We start from the raw sequence: 27993 nt of genomic DNA on the forward strand, positions 1-27993 counted from the left end.
CTGGGACCACAAGGAACTTTGGGATCCCAACCTTTGGCAGCAGAGCACACTACTTCTCCCCTGGAGTGGTCTAGAAAGGCTGGTACAAAAACAGAGCCAGGGCACTGAACAGGCCGAGCAGTTAACCCCATCCTCTGCAGGTGACTGGGAGGAAAAGGTACTACATGAGCCTTAAAGACAAGTTCAAAGAAGTACTTGTTAGCAGTAAGTTGCCAAGTGTCATACTCTGTTGATAGCATTAAGAGCCCACATCCTAGATAATGGATTGAGGATGGCACTGTTCTCTACAGGGGAAGGCTTCAGAAGATTAATTGTCCCTCTTCTCGTTCCATTAGCATTAAAGTATGGACTGATTTCCACCTCAGCTGAACAAATTATAGAAACCATTCATTGAGCCCAACATAGAAAACTTGCTTACTTTGAGATTTCACAGTAATACAAAAAGAGAACAGAAAGGATTAAGAGTATTTTGTGCTTAAAACGCATCAACTGACCCCCCCAACTCCCTATTTCCCTAACTGCCTCAATATTAAAAGGAGAAAAACACAACTGGGCTTTGCCTTTACTACTTTGAACCTTGCTTTCTTTAAGTCTGCATTAGAGAAAAGCAAAGCCAGGCACTTACAAGAACAGGTTAGGCAAATTAGAGTTTAAAGAAAACAAGCAGCATGCTTGCCCTCCAGCACCTTTCTCATGCCTCCCCCAGATGCTAAAATTCACTGACATCTTGTAGAAAGGGCTGAGAATGTCTCAGGTGTAGAAAAGGTTATGAGTCTAAGCAAACTGAGATTTTCTGAACCTCTCAGCAACTAGCTGGGTTTATGTGTATCTGAGTCATACCCTATTGAAGAGTCAATTTTAAGACAAAGAGATTTCCTACGAACATCAATTGCTATGTTTGCTTCACTAAAACAAAAACAAGACAAACAAACAAACGCCAGTTGTTAGTATTAGGACAAACTTCTTGGCTGAAGAACTGTCTGAAGCCTTTACCTTCCCAAGCGGTACTAAGAGCCAGCACAGGAAAGCAAATTTCAGCTTTCCCGACAAACACAAGTCAGGGATAAGGGGTTCAATATGCAAAGTCCTTTATTTAAAATTTTGAAAAGTTAAGACTATGACCACCTCGGGATATGCCATTCCCATTATAAGGAGGAATGGCAGTTTCAAACTCGTGCAGAGCTGCATTTTCATTTACAGAACTCTGTAGGCACTTTAGAAGTGAAGCTTGGCTTCAAAATACAAACACTGGGGGCTTTGGCTCAACCTTTTAATATAAAAAATTCACTGATGTACAAAAATGCGAAAGTGTGACAATGACAACATATGAAATTCTGTGACTGAAAGTCCCCTCGAGTGCACGCTGTGGTGCACATGCACCCACCCACACGTACTCTGGCGTGGAAACATAAACTAATGCAAACCAGTGCTACCAAGAAGCGCCAACATGTGTGTTCACCATCCACCAACCACAGATCGTTATCTACTCCAAACATTCAGTAACAAAAAGTACAGCATCTTCCAGGAACAGCAAGGTAGACTTCTTACTCACGATGGACCAGCACAAATAAACCCAGCAAAAAGAGTACTCCATACTAGAAAATAAACACAGAACCCCAAGTTAGAGAAGCTTTTAAAAATTCACAAATCCTCAGAGTTAATTAACAAACTGGCCTTTGTAACTGATAAATCACTAAACTAGCCAATTTAGTCTTCCATCATTTAACTGTAACCCATTTAATAGTTTCCAAAATTAATGAAATATATAGTACAGATCTTACCTTAAATTTAGGATAGTCATTCATGAGGATCGTCACAATCCCAATATAAGGAACAAATCTAAACAAACAAACAAACAAACAAACTGATCATCACAGAACTTCCTAAGAGGCTGTTATCATTTAATGAACACTCTCAATGTTTTCCATAGAACACTAATTTTCAGCTTACAAAGTCCATTTGCATATACTATCTTTTTAGATCCTTTCAACAGCCCATGTGATAGGGAAGTTAAGGATATCACCATTTTATAGATGAGGAAACAACTGCTCATGCCCAAGGTATGTGGCTTCTGTGTGGCGGAACCAGTACCAGATCCAAGGTCTCAGGTCTCTAGTCAGTGACTCTTAACACTACGTGCGGATCTGGGGCTAAGGCCTGGGTTTGTTGTCATAAATTCCGGGAGCTGTTGATCTAGTTGGGGAGACAAGGCAAACACAGCCAGAACATTACAAGGTACTTCATATTAAGTATCCAAAAAGTGAGTGTAATAGCTCTATTATAGTACTTAAGATTTCACCACCCTCTTATTTTTTAACCACCTGTAATCTGGCTTTGGCTTTCTCAGACTGCTCTGGAACAGTTTAAATCACTGTATGCAGATGAGTCTCAGCTATCTTCCTTTTCATCTCTGCAGCATTTGACTTCCATGACCAGAAACTTGCCCATGAAATCTTTCTCCGTGGTTTCTGTAACACACCAGAAGTCTCTTTCTCCATCTGCCTCTTGGCTGCTATACTTTTGTTTGTTTTCACTAGTTCTTGCTTTCCTCTTGTCCCTAAAGTCTGTCCCCTCAAACTAGGTAAAAATCACTTGTTAAATAATCTCATAGCACCTGATATATTTCCTTTGAAGTCTTTACCTGGAGTTTAATTACATAATTAATTGCTCAACTAGCTGTATAGTGTCTGTCTCCCCTACTAGACCCTAAGGGCAGAAACCATGTCAGTTCTGTTCCGTATTGTATCTTCAAGACCAAATATAACACTTGGCACACAGCAGGCATCCAGTAAATACTGCCTGCTTGAATGCTGGAATGTTCAGGCCTCGTCTTTTTCCTTTGGGACTCTCATTTTCTCCCAGGACTTCAATTCTCCCTCAAAGCAAGACTCTTCAACCATATAATAATGCAGGGGAGAAAGAGATGTGAGAAGAAATAGCAGTTAAAATTGTATAACTTTTCTTTTCTTCCTCTTCCACTGCTGGACTTCAGACTGGACTAGGTGGTACTGTCCTAGAGCCTGTCCCAGAGGAGGGAGATTGGGCTGAAATGGAGACTGAACTTTGCATACTTTAAAACAGCCCAGACACTTTCTTTTCAGAGCATCCACAACCTTGGCACACACCAAAGGCACACAAACAGAAATTACCTCCTATGTAACACCTCTACTGTCAAAGCTTTAGGCACTCTTGAAAAAAGAGAAAAACAGAAATTTTATCTTTGGTGGATTTTACTTCTTTTTAAGAACTCCTCGTACTACCTGTCTCCTGTCCTCACCCCATCCTGCTCCTCTCCCTTCTGGCAGCCTTACCTAGACCCATCTCTCTCTTCCCCCGTACCCAAACTCCCATTCTCATAAGTTAATATTTCTTAAAATCTACACCTCCATTGTGAGAATCACTTGGGCATCTTGTTAAAAATGAAGATTGCTCTATCTTCCCAGACTTACTGAGTCAGAGCACCTCTCGAAGGTGGGACCCAAATGACACTTTTGCACACTAACATACAAGAAGCACAGTTCTAGCAAGTGAGGTGTAGTGACAAATAATATCCCCTTTGGGGGCCCATACTTCAGTTTCAACCCCTGGGACCCTTAAGAGATAAAAAGCAACAGTCACTACAGAACAGCATAGCTAAGCTCTAGGAGAGAGGATACAGGTTTTCCATATTTTCAATGTACATATTTTTTCTTTTTCATGCAATAATTATTTTTTTCATTTATAACATCTACATAAAAGCAGTGAAGGAATATCATCTAACTTAAGAATGTAAAGGCAAATGCCTCACAGTAAAACGCAGATTAAAAGTTTTTAAAGCATCTGTGTGACTTCTATTAAAACAACATGAAGCTGCTAATTCTGGACTGGTGGTCAATCAGCAGCTATTCTCATGGGTAAAGACTTTCACTGTGACCTCCATGCAATAATATCTATGCTCAAAAAACTACAGTGATCTTACAGTCTTATGGGTTATCCACAGAAACATTTTTTCCCCTAAGGTGGTTTTTCCTTGCCCACCATAGTGAAATAGAAGCAACTAGATCTTTGGGAGTAATATAAGCAAAACATTAAGTTTGCCAGAATATGACCGGCAGTGCAAAGTCAAACAAAAGATTTAATCATCTGTACCACTGCTTCCCTCCACGGACAGAGAGCCAAGAGCTGCTAATCAAGTGCCTAACGCTGCTGTCGTCAGTCGCCTTTTTTTTTTTTCCATCAGTCGTCTTAAATTCAAATCAGCTGCACTTTTTTCCTATGCTGTTCAGATAAACTCTGTTAAAGCAGAGTTGATAATAAGCAGAGGTTTAAAATAAGTAAAACAAATGCCATCCACAAAGCCAACTTCAACACCAGCCTGTGCCGAGTATGGATAAGTACATGTCCCTTGGAGCTCTTGGGATCAAAGACGCTGCTAAGGAAGGAGCCTCAGAAGGAAGAACTATCTGCCGATGTTTGGGGAGAAAATAACTTTGTCAGTTGTCACAAGGAGTCTACGTGTAGGAAGTGTGGACCCCGGTAGTTGATTTAAAAAGGATCACTGTTTCCAGCCGAGAATGACCTGTTACAAGTTAAGTAAAAAGTATGTTTTAAAAGCCTCCTCCAAAAAAAAATAAAAAAAGCCTGCTCCATAAAACTGACTTCAGTCAATAGAGCTCAATTACTCTGCCCCTTCATTTTTATTCCTCTTTTCATTATCAGTATTTCTCTATTCCCTGATCTCCTGCTAGGCTTTCGTCGTTTTCTCCTGTTGCTTTCAACTCTTCTTTGACTAACAGTTTCTCTTGTGTTTTTCAACTTCCTGAATTTAGAATCACCCCTGTTATATACTTAGTTGGCTCAGTATTAGCTTCATTTTCTGAAATTGTTTTTATTACATGCAACAACATGAATGAACCTTGAAAATATTATTTAGGTGAAAGAAGCCAGATACAAAAGAACACATATTGTAAGATTCTGTTTATATAAAATGTCCAGAACAGGCAATCCATAGAGACAGAAAGTAGATTAGTGGTTGCCAGGAGCCACAGAAAGAAGGGGATGGAGAGTGACTGCAAATGAGTACACAGTTTTCTTTCTGGGATGTGGAAATATTCTGGAATTAAATAGTGGTGACAGTTTTACAACCTTGTGAATGTAATAAAACCCACTATACTGTACACTTCAAAACAGTAAATTTTATATCCCAATATATGTGAATTATATCTCAATAAAAATTTTTTAAACTCATTTTTATTTAGGGCCTTAGGTCTCAGTGTAAAATTTTTCAGTGTGCAGCTGTTTGAAAACAAAAAAAAATTTTTAATGCATAAAGACACCCATACCACAGTCATAGACTGGTCTACAAAAAATCCCTACCCCGAAATATAGTTTAGCATTTTATAAATACAATTTCCACAAAAGGAGGTGATGATATAATCAACAGAGTGTGCATCTGTACAGTTAAGATTCTGTGTTCCTGCTGTTCATGTCTTAGATGTTTATACTTCATGGAAAGTTACTTAATTCAGAGAGTACCAGGCTATAACATTTGTTTTGTTAAATGAAAGCCTGAAAAAGGCCTATATTTTTAATGTTGGGATTTTAGAAATAACACTGCATACAGTCTGGGATTTTTCAAAAATTCTTCATAAAGTCAAGTTACCTGAGTAGAAGAAAGCCTCTACCCTTTCATAGGATGACACATTTTTTACCCAAATGGGGCTAGAGTGAGCAGACAGAGCTGCATTAAACACCTGCAAATCAAGATCCAGATTAAAGGGACACTCTATCATACTTGTAGGAGTATAAATGAAACTGTATGGCAAAACTTGTCAAAAGCCTTAAAATATTGCTTATGTTTTACCTGGTAATTCTACTTCTAAGAATTTACTATGAAGAAATGATTAGGCAGAGGCATTAAGATAAATTTAATAGGAATGCTCATCATAACACTGTTCACAATAAAAAAAAATCAAGGCATCCAATAATAGGAGACTGGCTAAATAAATATGGTCTTTTCAAACAATAGAATACCATAAAGCTTTGAAAATAATGACACGGAAATAAAGCTTCTGATTTGTAAAGATATTGATAACTTTGGGGAATGAAAAAGAGGTTATAAGTAATGTGACCATTCTCCCCCCATACACAAAATGTGTTTATGTACTATGTATAGACACATGTCTATTAAGATCTGCATATTTATATATAAACATTAAAAGAACATAAAAAATTAAAATATTTATGGAGGGGGAGGAGATGGAGAGAGGTGACTGTTTTTTGATGACTGTTATTTCTTATGTTTCTACAGGAATCTGTACATTTGTACACAGATTAAAGGAAGAAAAGACTCTAAGAGATGATATTAGCAGCACCTTGGGAACTGAGGGAAAGGGGAACTATGACTTCTGAGAAGCACTGAAGATCTAATTTGAATTATAAAAGTATAGTTAGCTCCATCATAGGAAAAGAAATTCCCTTGAATTGGAGGCATGCACAAAAAACCAGCTCTGCAGAAGACAAAACACATGGGTGCTTCTTCTGATCTGATCTCTCTGGCCCCAAACTTAATATCTCTTATGCTGTAACTGAGACAGCTTTCACTTAATAATTTGAATTTATTTCTTTATGGGAACATAGTTCCTCAGTGTGGTGGCCTGTCTGCTAGTGGAATCATTGAATCCACAGTGACTATTCTAGGTCAGAAGGAACAGATGTTCTGACAGCGGTTAAGAGTGCCATGAGGCATCCTAAATAGTGAGAACAAGCAGTTACCCATCTCAGAAATGTTACGCCAGTAGTTCTGGTGTGATGGTTAAGAGAGTGCACTCTGGAGTCAGCCAGCCACTTACCATCACCAGTGTGACCTTAGATAAGCAAACTAACACGTGTTTCCTCATCTGTAGAATGGAAATATTAGGGTTGTTCTGAGGTTAAAATGAGGTAATACTTATAAAGCACTTAAAATGAGTTTCTGACACATAGCCCTAGTAAATGTGAGTTATTGTTAATACTATTAATAACATGAAGGTAGTAATAATCCCATACTTCCTCATACCAGTAACTTACAATTCCTGTCCTCCACTGATCTGTTCTCCTGATAAAATCTGAAATAAACAGGCTTAATATAACTTTAAAATTTCACTTAACCCCAGTAATTTCAAATCTAGAAATAAAGCAGTATGGAATAAATTAACATGATAAAATTAATCTAGATGAACACTTTGTAAGTCGCTGACTCAGTAAATACTTAAGAAATGTAAGTTTCAAGAAGCAGAATTAATACTGCTCTTTGCGGGAGGGTATAGCTCAGTGGCAGAGTGCATGCGTAGCATGCACAAGGTCCTGGGTTCAATCGCCAGTACCTCCGTTAAAAATACATAAGTAAATAAACCTAACTACCTCCCCCTAGCCTCCCAAAAAGAAAAAAACATACTGCTCTGGATTCCCAGAGCCTAGCACAGTATAGACATTAGAGGACATGGAAGATGCCCAATAACATTTCTTAAATGAATTAAATAAACAAATGAGTTTTTAAATAATCACTCCAATTCATCCTTATTGCTAATATCCTATTCTTGTACAGCACCCCATATCCTCCCCTCTGGAGCACTAAACCTTTAGTTTTAGATGCATTTTAAGAAGCGTACTTTTTCAAAGGACACAGGTGACTTGGTAGAACCAGGACCACGCTATTATATTCATATGTATATGATCAGACAATATGATCAAGAAAGTCATTTTCAAGTGACATGAAAAGCTCCTTAAATGCTCCCCTCTATACTTACCCCCTTGCTCTCCCCACAACATCCTTTTTCTCTAGCCAGTGTTGTCCTTGTTTATAGAGGCCTCGGTCATCAACCGCATTGTTATCTCCTTTGGTCAAAAACTTGATATGTCCATTTTGCCTTAAAAGAGTAAGGGAAACCCAAGATATCAAATACTGTCATGCCACCTGAAAGCACAAAATTTGTTCTTGTTAACTGAAAATATCTGTGGAACTGTGGAATTTTATCATCATTCCCAATAGCAAAATAATTCTTTAGCTAAAAGGATGTTCACAGCTATACTGTTTATACTAGGGAAAAACTGGAAACAAGTGAAAAGTCTAACAGGAGTTGAAATACTATGCAAGCATTAAGGATGATGATATCGAAGAATATCTAATGACATCCAAAAATCATACAAATTTTATTAAGTGAAAAAATATTACAAAATAGCACATACAGTATAATTTCATTTTTATATTAAAATAAACACAATCAATCTTCTGGAAATACAAAGAACAAAGAAACACATTAAAGCACCCCATAGGATATAATTGGCAAAACGAAGACTACAGAACTATAGGATGATACAGCTTCTTCAACCAGTAAGTTGCAAGGAATAAAGAAAGAGAAGTAATTTACAGATTAAATAAGATATTAAAAAGTCGTATTAACCAGTTGCAACTGAGGATCTTATTTGATTCTAGATCCAAATAAACTGTTAAAAAAAAAAGTTGACATAACTGGGAATTTGAACAAAGATTGGAAACTTGGGGGGCAGGGTATGAGCTCAGTGGAAGAGCACATGCTTAGCATGCACGAGGTCCTGGATTCAAACCCCAGTACCTCCATTAAGACAAACAAACAAACCTAATTATTACCCCCACAAAAAAAATTTTTTTAAAAAGATTGGAAACCTAATGTCAAAAAGGAATGATTGGTCATTTTTTTAAGGTGTAAGCAAGCTAACTGTAGTTATATTTTATTTAAAGGCTCATTGGTTATGTTTTCTAGATATTTACTGAAATATTTACATATGATATCACATGATATCTAGGATTTGACTCAAAATAGTACAAGTAGGAGAATGAGAAGAGGTGGTAGTGTAGGTGGGGCAGAATTGACCATGTATTAATAATTATTGGGACTGGGTGATTGGTACATGGAAATTCATTATACTGTTTTGTCTACTTTTGTGCATGTTATAAATTCCCCGTCTTTAAAAAATTAAAGCAAAAAAGAAAGACATTAAACAAGATCTAAAATGATAGACTAAGGTGTAAATAGCAGCTACCTATGGCTTTCTTTTAGCTTACCTTTAGCTTCTAATTTTTTCTCCAACAAATATACACTACTTTTACCTGCCAGGATGTATGGAAACAGTATTTTACTTAATCCGATAACTATTAGTTTAATTCTACTAAAGAACCACGAGGCTTCTAGTAATTTCAAAATTTAACTGAAAGCAAAAATTACAGTTGATAAAGACTATCTTAAAATTAATTCAAGTGAGTTTGGGTTAACCACTATACTAGAAAGAAGAAAAATAGCTTCAACTCCTATTGAATAATATCTACTTAGATTCTAAGCCAGAAACTAGCTCACTAGACACTAAATCATCTGCAGATAAAACTAAATTGGGAGGTGTTGCAAACACTAAAAACAGTCAAGTGCAACAGTCTCATTAAAAATGAGATTCCAATTAGAAAAAATGCAAATATACACAGAGAAATAATCTGCAGCTGACAACTCAGCAAATGAAAGAACGTCTGAAAAATCCTGGAGGGTAAAAGAGGGCAGATGCCAAGAGGGGGGCTAGCTCCAAGAGTGAAAATCGGGAGCAGCAGGAAGGAAGAGTCAATTCAACCATGAAGTAACAGCAACCCCACAGAGGCAGAGAAATAAAATCAAATATGAGGAGAGAAAAAGTGGAAAATGGGACTCTCCCCATGAAAGGAAAGGGATGCTACAAGAGATCTGGGCTATTTCCAAAGACATGGTTTGCCAACAAAACAAACAAACAAACCCAATTTCCCCGCTCTGGGATGTAATCAGAAGAGACCACCACAACTGTTTGAAAAACATAGCTTTCTTTCATTTACTTAATAGTGCAAGAAATAGTCTCTTGTGGTAGCCAGCTCCTATTAAGCCTGCTATAAAGACCTAATCCAGCACTTCACAACCCATAGGCCCCAAATCCTGACTGACAACATTTATATGGGGCTTTTCCCTTGCTAGCACAGGGACCAAATATTTAATATTATCAATCTCCAAGGAGCTCAAAACACTTACAGTTTACTTCAAGCATCACAATACTGTGATGTCAGGAGGGAAGAAATAATTGCTTAGATAAGATAACAAAGACCCCTAAGAGCCAAACGGGTACAAAATGATGTATCTATCTGTACAGAAAAGAGCAAAGCTAAGGACTATGTCACCCAATGGTGAAATTTCTCCTTCCAAATACTTGATCATATGCCACTATTCAATTTCATCCAATTATAATACTTCCTATAGGCTGCACTTACTAAATACATATTAGAGTAGGCTACAAAGTAAGATAAAGTAAGAGTTTATATGTGGCAAAAAAGTAAATATTAAGAATGGCTGACTAACAGGTTAATATGATGAGCTACCCAAGAGAATTAAGTCAACTGATAACGCTGAATAGCTAGCTCACCTTTTAAATTAAAAAACAAACTTCACTATCTTCTAGCTCTTTCCTAACTCATCTCTTTTGGAAGAAAATGGAAAATAAGAAACAGGTGAGGGGAGAACAAAGACATTTTTTGCTGTTTGCCATAGTACATATAAACTTGCCTGCATACATAGCCCTCATGTAGGAGTGAGGAATAATAATTTTCCTTTTTTAAAAAACTTAATTAAAAATATATTAGTAACTACAGTAACTGCAGGACATAGTTAAGCCTTTTTAAAAAACAATGCCAGCCACTTTCTCACTATTTACTATTGTCCCCAAATACTGGAAGTTTCTTAATGTTTCTGATAAGAGGATTTTGCCTGAGCTCAGTAGCGCACTAGAGAGAAGCCCTAGATTACATGCCTTTTTCCACTGCCTAGTCATATAGATCAGTACACATAATTAGTCTCAACTGGAGAACAGGCAGGACTAGGCACAAAGAACAGATTCAAATTCATGGACCCAGTACCCTCATATTAAGCAGTACTTGGCAAGTTGATCTTTAGTTCAGGGGTTCTTTGCATATGTGGTAATATCAGGTATATTCTACCATATGCTCATTAGGTAATCATATTACAAAATAGTACTGAGTAGATCCTAGTATTACATGGCGGTGGGGTATATTTTTATAAGACAAAGAGAAATAATTCCAATTTTAATATTTTATCTCTGGATTCTAGAATTATATGTGATTTTGTTTTCTATATTTTCCAATTTTATACAGCATCATATGTAAGAATATACATGTAATAAGAATGTTCATAAGATGGAGATTCAAACTATTTCAGAAAGATACTTGCACCCCAGTGTTCACAGTAGCATTATTTATAACAGCTAAGACATGGAAACAACTTAAATGTCCAGACAGATGATTGGATAAAGAAGTTTTGGTGTATACACCCCCCCCCCAGAATATGACTCAGCCATAACAAAGAGCAAAATAATGCCATTTGTAGCAACATGGATGGGCCTATAAATTATCATACTAAGTGAAGTAAGCCAGAAAGAGAAAGAAAAATACCATATGTTATCACTCATATGTGTAATCTTTAATAAAAATGACAAATGAATTTATTTACAAAGCAGAAACAGACTCATAGACAGAGAAAATAAACTTATGGTTACAGGTAGTGAGGGAAGAAAGTAAGGAGGGATAAAATGGGAGATGGGAATCAGCAGATACAAACTACTACATATTTGGGATTCACAGATATTACTATATATAAAATAAACAACACGGTCCTACTGTATAGCACAGGGAACTATATTCAATAGCTTATAATAGCCTATGACAAAAAAATAGGAAAGGAAATATATATATTCATATTTATATGTAAAACTGAGTCACTACGTTGTACACCAGAAACACAACATTGTAAATCAACTATACTTCAATTTAAAAAAGAAAAGAAAAAGAAAAATGTAAAAGTAGAAAAAAAAGTAAATTAAAAAAAAGCAAAAACAAACATGATGGAAATTCAACATATGAAAAAAGAGCTTTATACTGTATTTACAAATTTACGAAGTTACACAGAAACAGATGGAGAAGGAAAGGAGGAATGAGACAAGAAAGAAGTCAGTTGGATAATTCCCACCTCTATTCTTCTTAAAGCTCAGGATTTTATTTATTAAAACAAGGTTCAGATAAAAAAAAAGAATGAATAGTGCAAAAACAAGGTTGAAAATGTTCAAGACACATTTATTACAAAAACTTAATCCATTTTGGTTGTCATTTGGTCTCATATTTAAGAACAATGTTAATACTATTAAATCAAATGATTACTACAACCAGCTATTTTAGTCTCCTCAAAAGAAAAAAGGAAACTGGAAACTTTGGAAGATTAATAGGATCTGTTATCTAAACAGCCTGCAAACTGAAGGCACCTCAAGTGTCTAAAGTAAATGACTGATAACCTCAGATTACAAACAACCATACATATTTAAGTATTTGGAATTCTGTTAAAAATTATTCTCAAAATTTAAGGAATCTGTAACTGAGACAGTATCTGTCAATGAACCTGCCCTGAAACAAGATAACTATTTCAAAATAAAAACTCAATTTCAAAGGATCACCTGTAAAAATGAACAACTTCTGCTCTACCCAAAACAGAACTTGGGTTTAATTTGACTTTCTCTGATAAATAAGGGAAAAATTGGTTCTGCTTTGTTCACAACAGGCAGTGCTGAGAACAAACAATACAAATCCACTTTAAGAATCTGGCAAACACTATCTGTACTGAATAAACCTTCACAATCCTAAAAAGAACTAAGTTATTCCTTATTAGTCAACAATAGAATGTTATTTAAAAATTACAATCTTTCAATATACTGAAGTCTGGGGGGAAAAAAAGAGCAGTCAGATCTTTATTTTATCAATGAAGAAAGCTAAGCTAGAATGTTTACAGGGACTTTCAAAAAGCAACAGTTGACAGTTCCCTCTTCTGTAAGTGGGAAAAATAGACTACTTGAGAGGGTTGTAAGTATGAGCATTTATTTAGGGCTTCCGCATACTCAAGAACTGACATCAATCCCATTGTCTCACTTCCCTGTGTGTCCTTCAGGACATACCCTTGTCCTTCATTTCTTTTTTTCCTTCCCTTCTGAAAGTTCTCCTTAATTAGAAATATTATAGATTTGGAAGAGTAGGGTGAGGAATATGTAGTTGCACAGGGGAAGCACAGGCTTAGAACCAAGAGATCTTATAATTCATCTTCCTAAACCTCTTTCCATTACAGACAGGGAAACTGAGACCCAGAGATGTGACATCTTTTGCTCATTGTTATGCACACCTCTACCGTAGCAGATTCTAAAGACTTTCCATATGTCCTTTTCAATTATAAAATGCAAGAATCTGTATTTATAAGAATAACTAAGATTTAATAAATTTTCTTTGGAATTAGAAAAAGTTGATATATTGATTCTTATTTGAAATGTCTGTGAGATTGCCTTAAAGGGTTGGGTTTTTTTGTTTGTTTTTTTTTAAAGATTAGGGCTACCTCATCAATTCTATGAGAAGACTCTACTGTGGTCAATCTTTACGTCATGTTTTTTCTGGGGTTATATACAAGGTTACTGATCTGGTTAAGAAGTAGAAAGGAACCAAGAAACACCTTCAGGGAAATAAATGAATTAATAAATAAGTATTTAATTTTCCAAATGTTCACCAAACTTTCAGACATTGATAAAAATAGATCAGAAGAAGGACCTAGGAGTTCTCCACTCTTTCTTAATTTTTAGGCTATCAAAATTAAATACTGTAAACACTAAAACTTAAAAATATTTTAAAATAGAGAAAATACAGTTTGCACATACTTTTCATGAATCTTCAAGACTCGGTGAACTATAGGAATCTCTCTTCCTTCTATCCTAAAAACAACAATTTCTCCCACTCGTATGGGATCTTCAACTCGATTTGTTAGAAAGAGAAGATCTCCTCTATGAAATGCAGGTTCCATGCTGCCACTGGGAGGGAAAGAATATAACAGTAAAAGAAAGTCTGAGATTAAATTTACTTTCAAAGCTAGATATTCAACAAAACAATTCAAAGTATCACCTTTGGAATATACTTAACACCTTAACAAACATATCAACATAAATGTGTACTGTCCTCCATATATGGTTTCCTTAGACTAATTAGTTATACTAAAGATTTCCTTTAGTTAACAGCCTTCATTAACTAGTTCCATTTCAAGCATTACTATTCAAAGGAGCTTAAATTTTGAAAAGGGCAAGGTTAGTAATTCCTTAACCTTTTAAAATTTCAAATGACAAACAGAATATAAAAGAATGAAATTTATAATCACTGCCCTTCTTCTCACTTTATTTGAAAACACTAAAGCTATTTAAATATTCAAATAACAACTGGATCATCTTCTGCCATTTATAAAGATACAGACCAAGATGACCTTATGATTTCAAAACAACAAGAAGGAAAAACAACTTATCAAGTCAAAGAACAGTCAGCTACAGAGATAATGCTTGTGTCCTCAATTCATTTATTTAAAAAAGAGAAACAAGAAAGAAAACCAAAGGCAAAAGCAGAGATTTTTGCCTAAGAATTTCAGAAGCAAGGAAAGAATTCAATTCCATGGTAATTAGTGATGACAAACTTCTAGGTGTCTTCTCACCTTTCACGTGTTCTTCCCTATACCAAGTTCTTCAAAAATCCTAAGATATATGCACTAATGAAACTTGTCTTTCTAAGAAGGAGTAGCCCATTTGTACTATTTTCAGAAACTCAAGCTCCAGTTTTTAATAACAATAAATTTAGCAAGAAAAGAAATGGATAAACAAAGAATAAAATTCAATACAGGAACAAGGACAAAGTCCAAACACTTCTGCTTGAAGACTCTGGTCCCTCTACATACATAAGGGAATATAGTAGTGGTACCCAAACTTGGCTGCACAGAAGAATCACCTAGGAAACTTAAAAATCTCTGTGCCCAGGTCATATCTTAAACCACTTAAATCAGAATGTTTGGAGATGGGAAGCAGGCAACAGTATTTTGTAAAAATCCCAGGTGATTCTAATATATAGCAAAATTTGGGAACCACTAGAAATATGGATTTTCAGTACATGTTTATTCTTAAAACTTTTGTTAAGGTTCCCCATTGGGCAATGAGTTCTCTTCCTCAGAAGCTGTTCAGAAGACAGAACGTGTCTGTTGAAAATATTATACAAGGCATTATAGACATGAAATTTTCAAGTTTTTATTTTGGTTGATTTTTTAAAATCAGTGACATCCTTTGCTCAAATAAAACCTTGCTTGAAAATTATATAAATAAAATAGATAAAAGCTGAATTGTTATAGTTGATGACGCATCTTTATTGAGCACTTATATGCAAAGTGCTAATTCTACGTGTTTTTTTTAAACAATCTTTAGAACAACTCTATAATGTAGATATTATTATTATCCCAACTTTATAGACTGAGGCTTAGAAAGGCCTAGAGTCATAAATCAAAAAAATGATAAAGGTGCTATCTGAACCAAGGGAGTCCACTCTCACTGTGTTAAACTGCCTCTGAGACACTCCAGAATTTTAAGCAGGGAGTATCATCATCATATTTACGTTTAGAAGATATCACTTCAGAAGCTATAGGGTACATAGAAGACATTCAAATATTTATTGAATTGATGAGTAAAGTGGAAAAAAATGAGAAGGCAGACTGCAAATCAGCTGCCAGGCTATTACTTTATAAATGAATACTTAGCAACTATTAAAAGTATTATGGGGAGGTGGGTATAGCTCAGTAGTAGAGCACATGCTTAGCATACATGAAAACCTGGGTTCAATCCCCAGTACTTCCATTAAAAAAAAAAGTTATTAAAAACATGAGAACAGGACAATAAGAGGAAAAGATAGAGAAAAGAACACACAGAATTACCTCAATTATGTAAGAAATAATATACATGAAAAAAGAGACCAAAATGTCAACAGTGAATATTCCAGAACTATGGGTGAATTTGTTTCATCTAGTTTTTTTGTTTTCAACATTTCATACAATGAAAATATATTAACTTTTTTCCACTTATGAAAGAATTTTTTTTTAAGGTCGCTACAACAACCAAGGTAGGAAATGATGAAGGCTTGAAACAGAACAGTAGGGAGGACAGTAATAAAAGGGTAGAACAGAAAGAGGGAAAATAAAGAATTTGATGGCCAATTGGATACGACAGACGGGAGGATCAAGAATGACTCTGAGGTTTTTAACATTGGCAACTGAGCAGATGGCCGTGACAGTCACAGAAATACAAGGAAGAAGAACAGGCCTGTGGGAAAAGGAGATGAATTTCACTTTTATTAGGAGGAGTTTCAAGTGCCTGGTCAACACCCAGATACAGATGTTAGCGCAGGATGAAAACAAGAGCGTGGATTCAGGGAATAAAGTCGGATAAGAAAAAAAAAAGATTTAAGAATTCAGATATGCTGGGATTTCAAAATGTAGAATAGATAAACAAGATTATACTGTATAAACAGGGAAATATATACAAGGTCTTGTGGTAGCTCACAGCAAAAAAAAAATGACATTGAATATATGTATGTTCGTGTATAACTGAAAAATTGTGCTCTACACTGGAATTTGACACAACATTGTAAAATGACTATTACTCAATAAAAGAATGTTAAAAAAACGAATTCAGATATGGATGGCAATTAAAAAACAGATAAAAGCATGTGGTAAGAGGATCATTAGAGAAAAAAGCAGGGGCAACTTGTTAAAAATTAAATAAATTATTAGTAAACTTATTACTATTATCTGATTAAGCTATACTTTTAAATTTAACACATCAATCATTCTCAATTTTATAAGAAGTTATATATAAATTAAACCGACTTCAGCTTTATAAAGGGGACAAAACTAGTTCTGAATGTCCCCTGAAACTTCAGTTAATAAAATAGTAAGAACGTATTTGTCTTTTCCTCTAGTGGCTTCACAAAAGTACCAAAAGTGGATTCCTAGTTGGCCTGAGTCCTCTGGGGCATATTTGGTTCCAGGTAAAAATCATATTCCTTGAAGTTTCATAAAATCACATAAATATAACCCAATCACATAAATTACTTTCTCTAATGATTGTTCCTTCCAGTCTTGACCAGATTCTTTTCTAATATGATCTGTTCTCTTTTCATTTCTTTTCTTTATTCCACTTTGGCAATCAGAAAAGTTTAGTATACAAATAACCTAGCTACCAAGTAACTTATCCGAACACACCTTTTTAGTCCCAACTGATATTTTCAGGACCACCAAAGTGCTGAGCAGGTCCTTAGTATCATCCTCTACTCACTCCACCATTCCCAGTTTAAAGGTCACTAGACTGTCCATAAACATAACCACTGAAGGGAGCTCAATCTGAACTAATCCCAGAAAAATCTCCAAAAGAAGCCTCCCTGGGCCTCCTCTCTACACCCTTTCCCCACAGTGCCAATTACTGTGGCTTCTCCTTCTGTTAGTGTTGAACACATCGCAAACTGAAGCTCTCCACTGAGTTCAAGACTCTCTGGGAACTTAGGGCCACATCACTGTAGAACTGGAAAGATATCTGATATCATCTAGGTCTAGCCTTTCTTTTGCAGGTGAGGAAACTATGATTCAGTGAATAAGTGACTTGGCCAAAGTGGCGGTTAGACAATGAAAGAGCTAGAGACTCAAGTCTCTATACTCTCACAGTAGTACAATAAATGCTTTCCCAGCTAATAAAATCCAGACATTTCACTGGATCTCTAAAATTACAGATGCATCTGATTACTAATAAAGGCCAGCCTAAGATACGAGTAAGAGTCTGTGTAAGGCAGGAGTAAGACCCTGGAGACCCAGTGCTTCCAACCACTTGTTGCTGGAAGTGTATCCTAGTATGACAAGAAAGAGTCAAATTCATCTTGTTAAGGTACTATTATCTAGGCTCTAGATAATGCTAATGATTCAATTTGTTTTATATTTATACTCCATTATCTCCAGCAAAGACTTGAGATAGATTACATAATTAAGCCCCAAATAAGATAGATCTATAATGATTCAATTAAATAACCAAGTGGTAATTCTCCAAAAATGAGCTGCTAAAGTAGGTTTTTTCATCACTAAGAGTATGAATATAAGTACAGAGAAGGAAGACAGTAGAGAAAAAGTCAGTACCATTTTTTGTCACTTTAAGAGACAGCATTAATATATTCAAAATTCCTGACGTCTACTTGAAGTGATATCTAAAGGTCAGCAGGAAACATGGAAATAATTAGTGATGCTTCTGTACTGACACTGAGAACACGCTGGAGAAAAACTCTTAATTTGTGGAGATGATACATAAGCTAGTGAATTAACAACTAAATATCAGCCCTGATAAATCAAAGTAAAGAATGTAGAAGACAGAAGAATTACAAGAAAATAAAGTCACTGAAACACTTTAAGGGATGTGCCAAAAACAAAGCTCATACAGCAAACATTTCATAGAAAGGCCATGTGCCCTTTGGGGTCTGAATGAAAAGCACCTAACAAGACAGAATTTCTCACAACTGAGAAATAGTAACTAATTTCCTTCCAGGTCCTCTTTTGGGAAAGAGTAGTTTCTGAAGAAATGATATATCAGTTATTCAATATCTCAATTTCTCCTAAGTAATGCCATGCATTCCATGACTTGAAAAGAAAAATTAGTTGTTACCTGAGCACCACTACAATTGGACTTTCACTTCCAGTTATGACCATTAACCCCTTCCAGATCATCAGTGCCGAGGAAACAATCATTCCAAAATTTAGGACTTGATAATAGAGCTGTAAGAACAAGAGAAGAGATCAGATCCATAATTATCCCCACCCTGGAAAGCAACTGAGAGTAGTATCCTCTTAGAAGTTTCAATTAGGACTATTAAGGCAGCTTTAAACATTCTTTAAAATACTGTAATAATTATACCATCAGCATCCCAGAACAGCCCCCCTTCTCTCATCCAAAGTACTATGCTCTGTTTCGTTTGCTAAAACACACTACACTTATATAATAATATTATTTTCAGAATTTTTCACATAAATTATTTCATTTGGCTTCACAACCATTCAGCTTAAATTCAGTCACATCCACGATATATGTAATCTATCTCCGCTAACAGTAATATACCTCTGTTTCTCAACTCCTCTAGTTCTTACTTTTCTACAATACTTATCCCTTGATAATCATGGGTATTCAAAGACATTTAACTCCTCCTCTCATTTTAAAGTTGAGGAAATAGTCTCAAAGAGAGGAAATGGCTTCACCAAAGTCATACAGCTTGTCAGTCACATAGTTAGGACTTGATGGCCAGCCTCTGTCTTACTAAATTTCCACTGCTTTTACAATTAATCATAAAATTCTATAATTTGAATTATAATTTCTATAATACCAGAAAGGTATTTCATATTTCTGCAGCAAAACTAAAAATTCACACTGAAATAAATAAAAACTAAAAATTGCTACATGTTAACCAGTTCAAACCTGTTTTCTGAGAAAAATCTTTCCATTTTCAGAAGGGCACAGATGTAGCATTGTCAGAACAGATGTGGGATAGCTAATAAAATAACTGTTCTTTAAAAGAAAAATAGAAGACTTAAAAATTCTGATTTTCTTCTTTTCTGTGTCTCTGCAACAAGGTCACCATAATTACCCTTCTCTTTTTCTTCAGACATGTAATACTACTTTTCACTATTGAATCATTGTTGTGAAATATATCTAATCATCAAGATCATCTTCATCATTCTTACTAGAGAAAGAGGTTACAAGTCCCTCACTGTATATAACTGGTATATGTTCCTTAAGAGGTGCTTGTTTGCATACTGCTAATTCAGTCTCTGCGAGCCAAAACCTACACAGAAGTACACTATTTGCTGAAACAAATACTCTAGCTGAATAAATCTGAAAATGTCATATTCCTCTTTTTCTCCCCTTTTCCTGCCAAAATCTTTATTCAAAAGACAAACATATTGCCTCCCTAGCCCCTGCTTTCTTCACTACTATATCTGAATATTAATGAACGTACAGAAAAAAGTGCTTTTTCTGGTACTGGCAAAAATAAGGTGGCAGCTATCTAACCTCATAGCATTTGACCACATCAAGCTACTTATTAATAAGACATCATGACATATGTGGAGTAGCAACCATAGAACTGAATAGCCTCATTATTTTTTCTAAGAAGGGACTAGAGCATTATGTTCCTCAGTGCTCTACAATTGCTCCAACTTACAGACTAGAGAGTTTCCAGGCCACAGGGCAAAAGGGAAATGATGCCAGACCCTAGAAGTCTCTGTGACTTGAGGATAAAGATCTGGGAGTTTGGGGAGATGAAAGCAGCTTTGAGTATAGGGCAGTGCAGAAATGAGAACTATACAAAGATCTACAGACAGTCTCTCCACAAGTCTTCAGCTGAGTGATGGTCAGCAACGATCAGTACATTCATTTGAAGGAAGTACAAAGAATGGAAAAAAAACACCTAAAAGGAGCAGATGGAATAATTCTCAAAGCTCATACGGGGCAAGAGTAATTTGTTTTGACCAGCCAGAGTGGAAATCCTCAAAACACACAGGCTTTGGATAGAGTACTCAAAAGTATCTGCTTAGCTGTGGTGCAAATTTAGCCTTAGACTGAAGGCTGCACTGGACTTAACAAAGCCTTTTTAAAGAGCCTTGAAAGGATTAAATTGTTTCTAAGTAACACAACTGTATCCCAGAATAAAGTTCAAGAATACTTACGCAAATACAAAAATATCCAGCACCTAAAAAGGTAATACAAAATTTGGCAACCAATAAAAAATTACCAGATATACCAAAAAGCAAAAAACTATGACCCAAAGTGAGGAGAAAAACCAGTACACAGAAACAGACCAGAAATGACAGAGATGATAGGATTAGTAGACAAAGACACTAAAACAGTATGTTCAAGATGGTAGGGAAAGATTGAGCACATTAAATAGAGACTTAGATGACAGAAAATATATCCAAGACCTAAATCAAGCCTCTAGAGATGAAAAATAAAATGTCTGAAATGAAAACCACACAGGATGGAATAACAGCAGATTAGACACCACAGAAGACAAGACTAGTGTACCTAAAGTCACAGAAATAAAAAAACTACTTCAATGAAAAAGCAATTTTAAAAAAGGACTAAGTAAAAGGGAATGGAGCATCAGTGAGCTGAAGAACATCATCAAACAGCCTAACATACATGTAATTGGATTCAAGAGGAAGGGAAAGACAAAAAAACTTGAAAGAAAAAATAATGGCCAAAAATTTTTCAAATCTGATGAAAACTATAAACCTATGTATCTAAGAAGTATAACAAACTTTAAGTAGAAGAAACTTGAAGAAATTACCCCAAAATATAATCATCAAACTGCTTAAAATCAACAATAAAGAGAAGAGAAAATTGTAAAAGCAGCCAGATAAAAAAAAGACATTATGTAAAAAGGAACAAATACTCTAGCAGACTTCTCTTTGAAAACAACACAAGCCAGAAGACACTGGAGTAACATTTTGAAAGTACTAAAAGAAAAACTATCACCCTAAAATTCTACACCCCGAGAAATTTCTTCAAAAATAAAGGCAAAATAAAACCTTTTCAAACACACAAAAACAAGATAATTCATCATGAGCAGACTTACACTACAAAAAAAAAAAAAAAAGCTTTAAAAAAGTCCTTCAGGCAAAAGGAAAATATCAAATAAAATCTGGACCTACACCAAAGAATGAAGACCACTGGAAATAGTCTGTGTCAGTAAATATAAAATGTATTTTCTTATTAAGAAGTTTTAAAGATAATTGACTAAAGCAAGAATAACAATAAGGTATTGTGGTAACATGTTTAGAAGTACTATGCGTAAATCATAGATACTGTCCAATTGGACTTTAAAAATATCCAGTTATACGTTGTCTACAAAAAATGCACTTTAAATATAGACACAAATATTATAATAGTAAAAAGATAGAAAAACACATCATGCTAACAGTAATCAAAAGAAAATTGAAGATAAAAAAAGAAAGAAGGAGAGAAAGAGTGGCTACATTAATATTACACAAAGTAGATTTCATAGAAAATAATATTCAAGGAGATGAGAGTCATTTCATAATGGTAAAGAGGTGAGTTCATTATGAGGAGATAATACTAAATATTTATGCAACTAATAACTTCAAAATATAGGAAGCAAATACTGACAGAAATACAAGGAGGAACAGACAAATCCAGTTATAGTCAGAAATTTCAATACCTCTCTCTCAATAACAGATACCGCAAGAAGACCAAAAAAAAAAAAAAAAAAAAAAAAAGGGCAAAGCAAAGATCTAAACGTTACCAATCAATCTGACCTTACTGATATTTACAGAACATGCTGCCCAACATCATTTACACATTCCTTTTAAGTACACACAGAACGTTTACCAAATAGACTATATTCAAGAACACAAGTCTCATTAGAAAAGAATTTGAATTATGCAAAGTGTATTCTCCAAACACAATGGAATGAAAACATAAATCAGTAACAGAATCCCCCAAATATTTGGAAATCAAGTAATACACTTCAAAATTACCAATGGTAAAGGAAGAAATCAAAAGAGAATGAAAACACAACATATCAAAATTTGTAGGATGTACCTAAAGTAGTACATAGAGGGAATTTTATAGTAGTAAAGGCCTGTATTAAGAAAAACAGAAAGATCTCAAATTATGTGTTGTTCCTGTTTATACTCAGTTCAAAATATTTTGTAATTTCCTTTGTGATTCTCCTTTGACCCATGGGTCATTTCCAAATATTTGTGGATTTCCCAAATTAAGCTTCCACCTTTAATCCTAGGAAAATCAAATGAAACTTGAAGTAACTCCCAGAAAAGAAATATTAAAAATAGGATCAGAAATAAATGAAACAGAAGACAAGAAACAAAAAAAGAAATACAATCAAACCAAAAGTTGATTCTTGAGAAGATCAATTAGCTAGACTAATCAGGAAAAAAAGAAAGAATATATGAATTACTGATATCAGGAAAGCACGAGAGACGTGACATCACTAGAGTAATACATATTAATTTGTACTAATATATGAATATCAAAAGTATAATAAGCAAGTACTGTGAACATCTTTACACCAATATATTACCAATTCCTTGAAATACACAGGCTACAGAAGCTCACTGAAAAAGAAACAGATAACCTGAACAGACCTATATCTATTAAAGAAACCGAATTTATGGTTTAAAAACCTCCCCACAAAGAAAAACTACAGACTCAGACGGTAATCACTGATGAATTCTATCAAGCATTTAAGGAAAAAATCATAACAATTCTATGCCAACTCTTCCAGAAGACTGCAGGAAAGGGAATATGCCCCAACTCACTCTTTGAGGCCAGCATTTCTGATATCCAAACCAGACAGAGATGTTACAAGAAAACCACAAAATGGAATCAAGGACATAGATCTAAAAATTATTTGCAACATTTTAGCAAACAATCAGACCCAACAATATATACATTATGACCAAGCACGATTTACCTCAGGACAAAAAGTTAGAGATTTCAATATCATCTCAATAGTGGATAGAATGAGACAGAAAATCAGCAAGGATATAAAAAACTTGAATACTGCAACTAAACGTCTATAATATCTATAGAACACTCCGTTCAACACAGCAGAACACACTTCTCTTCAAACACATGAGACATTCTCCATCTGGTTCCTGCTACCACTAAGAAACTTAAAGCCTAGTGGTCCTCCTTGGATTTTGGAGGCAATATATACCACATTTGAGTGTACTACTCCAACCTATTTACCTAGCAAACCAATTCTAATCCAGTTTTTACTAGGGCTCCACTAAAAGTCCAAGCTCCCATGCAAGCTCTTCTATTGCTTGGGCCCTAAGACCCAGATCTCATGGTAACTGAAATATCTGTGACAGACAGAGAGCCTCTGGCAGTCCTCTACAGGTGAACGACAGCACAGATCTCCAGATCTGGGGGCAAAGTTATGCTGTACTTTGGAGAACTATTTTCTTCTTCAGTAACAGTTTCTAGCTTGCTGCTGAATTCTAGTACAGACTAAACACTTGACCATGATCACCAAGTTACCATATAACCTGAACGTCCCAGCATGAACTGGATGCTGCCAGATCCACCAAGCCATAAAGCTAGACATTCACAGCAGTACTCCATCAAGTGGAAGTGGTATATACAAGACTGGGCTTAAGTAGGTCCTGAAGACACAAGAAAGTTGTATGAGAAAAACTCAGATACTCATGGTTCCTTCTCATGCTACATTGCTTCTTCTCAGCTTATACCTCTTGCCTCACAGGGAGTTCCCTATGACCAGACAACTAAGGAAGACGTTAGACCTGGTGTTTAGATGATGGTTCTACATGAACTATCTAGTACCAACTGAAAGTAGACAGTTACGACATTACGTCCCCATTCAGGGCTGACCATAAAGGATTATGGTGAAGGGAAATCCTCCCAATGGGCAGAATTTTGAGTGATAGAATGATCGCTTTTCCTGGAAGAGGAGATAGCCACAGGCGTGAATTTACACTAATTCAAGACTGACTTGCAATTTGGCTAGATGGCCAGGGACTCAAAAGGGACATCACTGGAAAGTTAGAGACAAGAGGTCTGGGGAAGAGGTATGTGGATTGAGCTTTCCAAGTAGGTACACAGAATGTGAAGATATTTGTGTCCCACCAAAAAATTACCTCAACAGAAGAGTATCTTTAATAATCAGGTGGATAAAATTACCTGTTTTGTGGATGTCAGTCAGCCTCTTTCCCCAGTCACCTCAGTTTTACCCAATGGACTCATGATCAAAGTGGCTGTAGCAGCAAAGATGAAGGTTAGCAACATGGCCTTTCACTCACCAAGGTTGGTTCTAGCCAATGATGAGTGCCTAGACTGCCAACTGCAAAGAACAACAATGCCACGATTCCTGATTCTGGCTCACTTCCACCATGAAAGGGGCAGCTAGACTCTGGATGTGGATCTGTCTTCCTTGTCCTCAGTATTTCTGACAAAACCACCATCCATAAACTTACAGAATGTCTTATTCCTCAACATGGTATTCTATAACTAACACTGCTTCTGACCAGGGAACTTATGGGTAATTAAAGCATAGCAGTGGGCACATGGTCGTGGAACTCATTGGTCTTACTGTGCCCCCCATCATCTTAAGTGGCTGGCCTGAAAGAACAGTGGAACAGTAGGCCAGTTATCAATTCCTTGTCTCTCAGCTCCAAATCCATCTTCTTTGTGCTACTAGGTTAAGCCCTATAAGCAAATTATCCTTTTCCAACTGGCTCAATGATGTTAGGCTTTATTAATAAACGCACTGAAGGACTACTGCAAGGTGACAAGAGGGAAGAAATGGCTTCTCTTCCCACGGAGTGTTTTTATTTCACATGGCAGCTAGTGGATCCATGTACAGGAGATCTGGTATGCACACCTCACAGACCATCACTGACTGGCTCCCGCCCACACACACTGGCAAATTTCTCAGCCTCCCAGCAGGCCATTTCCATGAACCAGCTCCAGCTCTCTGCTATGGCAAATGTCACCGCCATGACAGGATGCATGTCCCTGTGGCAGCCACACCCTCCCCAAAGAGGTCTGAATCAAGGTGTTTTGGTAGTTCTTTCCCTGTTCACTCCCTTATCCAATAGGGTAATAACTGTTTTCTGCATGTGCTACTTCTGAATCCCTTAAGAGTCCTCTTTAACTTGTTTTAGTAGTTAAGCATTTTTTAACAGTTAAAAATTCTTTGTATTTAATTTTTCCCTGTTCAATTACTGGTGTGGTTTCTATATTCTGAGTAATACAAATGGTCTTCTGAGGACAGCTTTAGTACCAGCTAGTCACCAGGAACACTTTGCTGGGCTAGGATAACATCTAATGTCCTCCAGTGTATGGTGTATGCTCCGAACCAGAACCAAATTCTTCTGTAAGTAGGATTCACTAGCCCAGAATTAAATGGTGGGAATGGGAGTGACTCTTCTATTATCCCTAATAGCCTGCTAGTGAAATTTCTGCTTCCTAGCCTCACAACTTTGGGTTCTGCTGGTTTAGAGGTTTTTATTCCCAAAGGAGATATCCTTCCACCAGGGGACACAATGGTTCCATTAATCTGTAAGTTGAGTCTGCCACCTGGCCACTTTGGGCTACTCATGCCAATGAACCAAATGCAAAGAATGAGGGCTATTTGCTGGCAAAGGGGATTGCCCCTGACCACCAGAGGAAAACAGAAGTTTGTTACTATGTAATGAGGGAAGTGAGTATGACAGGAATATAGAGAATCCTCTGAGGCCTTTCTTAGTACTCCAGCCTCCTACGAGAAAAGTTAGTGAAAACTACAACAATCCAGTTCAGACAGGACTCCTCATGACATTAACCCTTTAGTAATGAAGGTTTGGGTCACTCCACAAGGCAAGAAACTATGACCATCTTATGTTCTTGTTGAGAGCAAAAGGAATATGGAATGGTTAAGAAGAAAGAATACAGCTAAGCCCATGTGACCAATTACAGAAACAAAGGATAGCTGCATATTAGACAGAAGTATAATTTTGTTTTTATCTTTATTCAAAAAGTTAAATATGATTAAGAGGTGTGAATAAATGCCGAACTGACAAAGAGTAGACTACAGTAGTACTGAAAATTACAGAAGTTTTGCCAAATCGGGGAAGCTAGAACTAGGTTTCCCCAAATCTCCCTCCCTGTATGGTTCTGGATTAGATTTGGCAAAAGAGAGAAATCTGTCCAAGACCTAGAAGGTGAAAGAGAAGCAGCTGCTATTATGCTGAAGGTCACTGTGGTTAGAGATGGTAAGAAACAGACATTAAAGGCCTGGCAGAATCCAATTTGTCCTTGCTCTTCCCTGCTCCACAATCAGAAACTAGCTGCAGAGGCAACAGCCTTCCACAGACTTCATCTACTCTCCTTTGATGTGGTCTCACTCCATCAGCCAGATGTGGAATCTAGCCCCCAATTCCACAGATTTGTCTATACACAGATCTGGTGGGCAATATTTCTCTGATTCTTCATCTCTTAGTTTTAGACTTTTACTTATTCAGCTTCTTCTACAATTGTATAAAATTTCATTCCTATAATAAATCCCTTAATTCCATAATATTCATAGAGGTTCTGCCTCCCAGACTAAACTCTAACCAATAAACCATATTCTTCAGACAAAACATTCTGTCCCTTTGAACATCTGTGTTTGGATACTCTATCTCATCTCCTTCCTTGAAGTCAGAAAAGACAACTCTTTGAAGAAGAGTTATGGTCATAATTTCTGGCTGTATCTCAGTAGGGTTTGCCCTACTGGAGGCTTGTGCCATCTGGCATGGGAATAAATAATCATGCTTGTCTGTATGTCCATGGAGAGAATATTACGGGGGAAAAAACATGAAGTATATAGGAACCATTCCAAGTAAATGCCTAATCCTTACTATGGCACTGTATTCTAGATTTGCTCAGTGTTACAAAGGATAAAGAATGATTCCTGGAAGCTCAAGAACATACCCATGGATAGTAAGTGCAGTTGATGATATAATTTTACTTGCTAACTCCTTGCGTATATAATGGAGATTGATGCTCCTACATTGAAACTTAGCAATTCACTACTGAACACTGATTCCCTGCCAGTGATAAAGATTTTCCTGATCCTAAACAGGAGCAGATTAGTTTTCAATAATCAAAAAAAGTAATGCATCTATGCTCTGTGTCGTACACACCTCTTATTCACCGCACACTTACTCACATTAGGTTCAAGTCTAAGAAAAATCTCCCAGGTTTCTGTGTGCTTCACTAGAGGACCAATTCATTTAAAAAAAAAGTTACCAAAGATATCCGGAATTCAATAAGATATCACTAGAATAGCCATTAGGAGTTAAGTGATCCTAAGAGACAGGAAGATGTAAAATGAATGAAGGAATGTGCCAAGTCCTAAGGTCTTCAGGTTTAGGCAGGATGATACATAGTTGATTAAAATCCAAAGAAATGCAAAATTCAATCAAGCAATGCAAGAAGCCTAACAAGGAGGTAATAAGCAAGTTCTGTGAAAGTCAGATTAGT

General features: G+C 36.1%; 1 protein-coding gene across 4 annotated transcripts in view; it reads right to left on the reverse strand.

Annotated features, from left to right (window-relative positions):
- Nucleotides 1–1071: 1071 nt before the first annotated feature.
- SEC11A (SEC11 homolog A, signal peptidase complex subunit) overlaps nt 1072–27993 on the reverse strand; it is a 52990-nt gene continuing 26068 nt past the window's right edge. For 2 of the 4 annotated variants that reach the window (XM_072950845.1, XM_006198419.4), the window contains 5 exons: nt 18598–18707; nt 13759–13908; nt 7767–7886; nt 1782–1839; nt 1072–1595 (listed from right to left, as the gene is read on the reverse strand). In XM_072950845.1, the coding sequence (XP_072806946.1) occupies nt 1545–1595; nt 1782–1839; nt 7767–7886; nt 13759–13908; nt 18598–18680 (462 nt within the window). In that variant the 5' untranslated portion in view covers nt 18681–18707 and the 3' untranslated portion in view covers nt 1072–1544. Of the gene's footprint in view, nt 1596–1781; nt 1840–7047; nt 7086–7766; nt 7887–13758; nt 13909–18597; nt 18708–27993 lie in introns of all 4 variants that reach the window. The other 2 variants (XM_072950844.1, XM_015252550.3) reach the window with 2 other exon arrangements.

This window comes from Vicugna pacos, chromosome 27 (assembly GCF_048564905.1).
Source record: "Vicugna pacos chromosome 27, VicPac4, whole genome shotgun sequence".
NCBI classification, from domain to species: Eukaryota; Metazoa; Chordata; class Mammalia; order Artiodactyla; family Camelidae; genus Vicugna; species Vicugna pacos.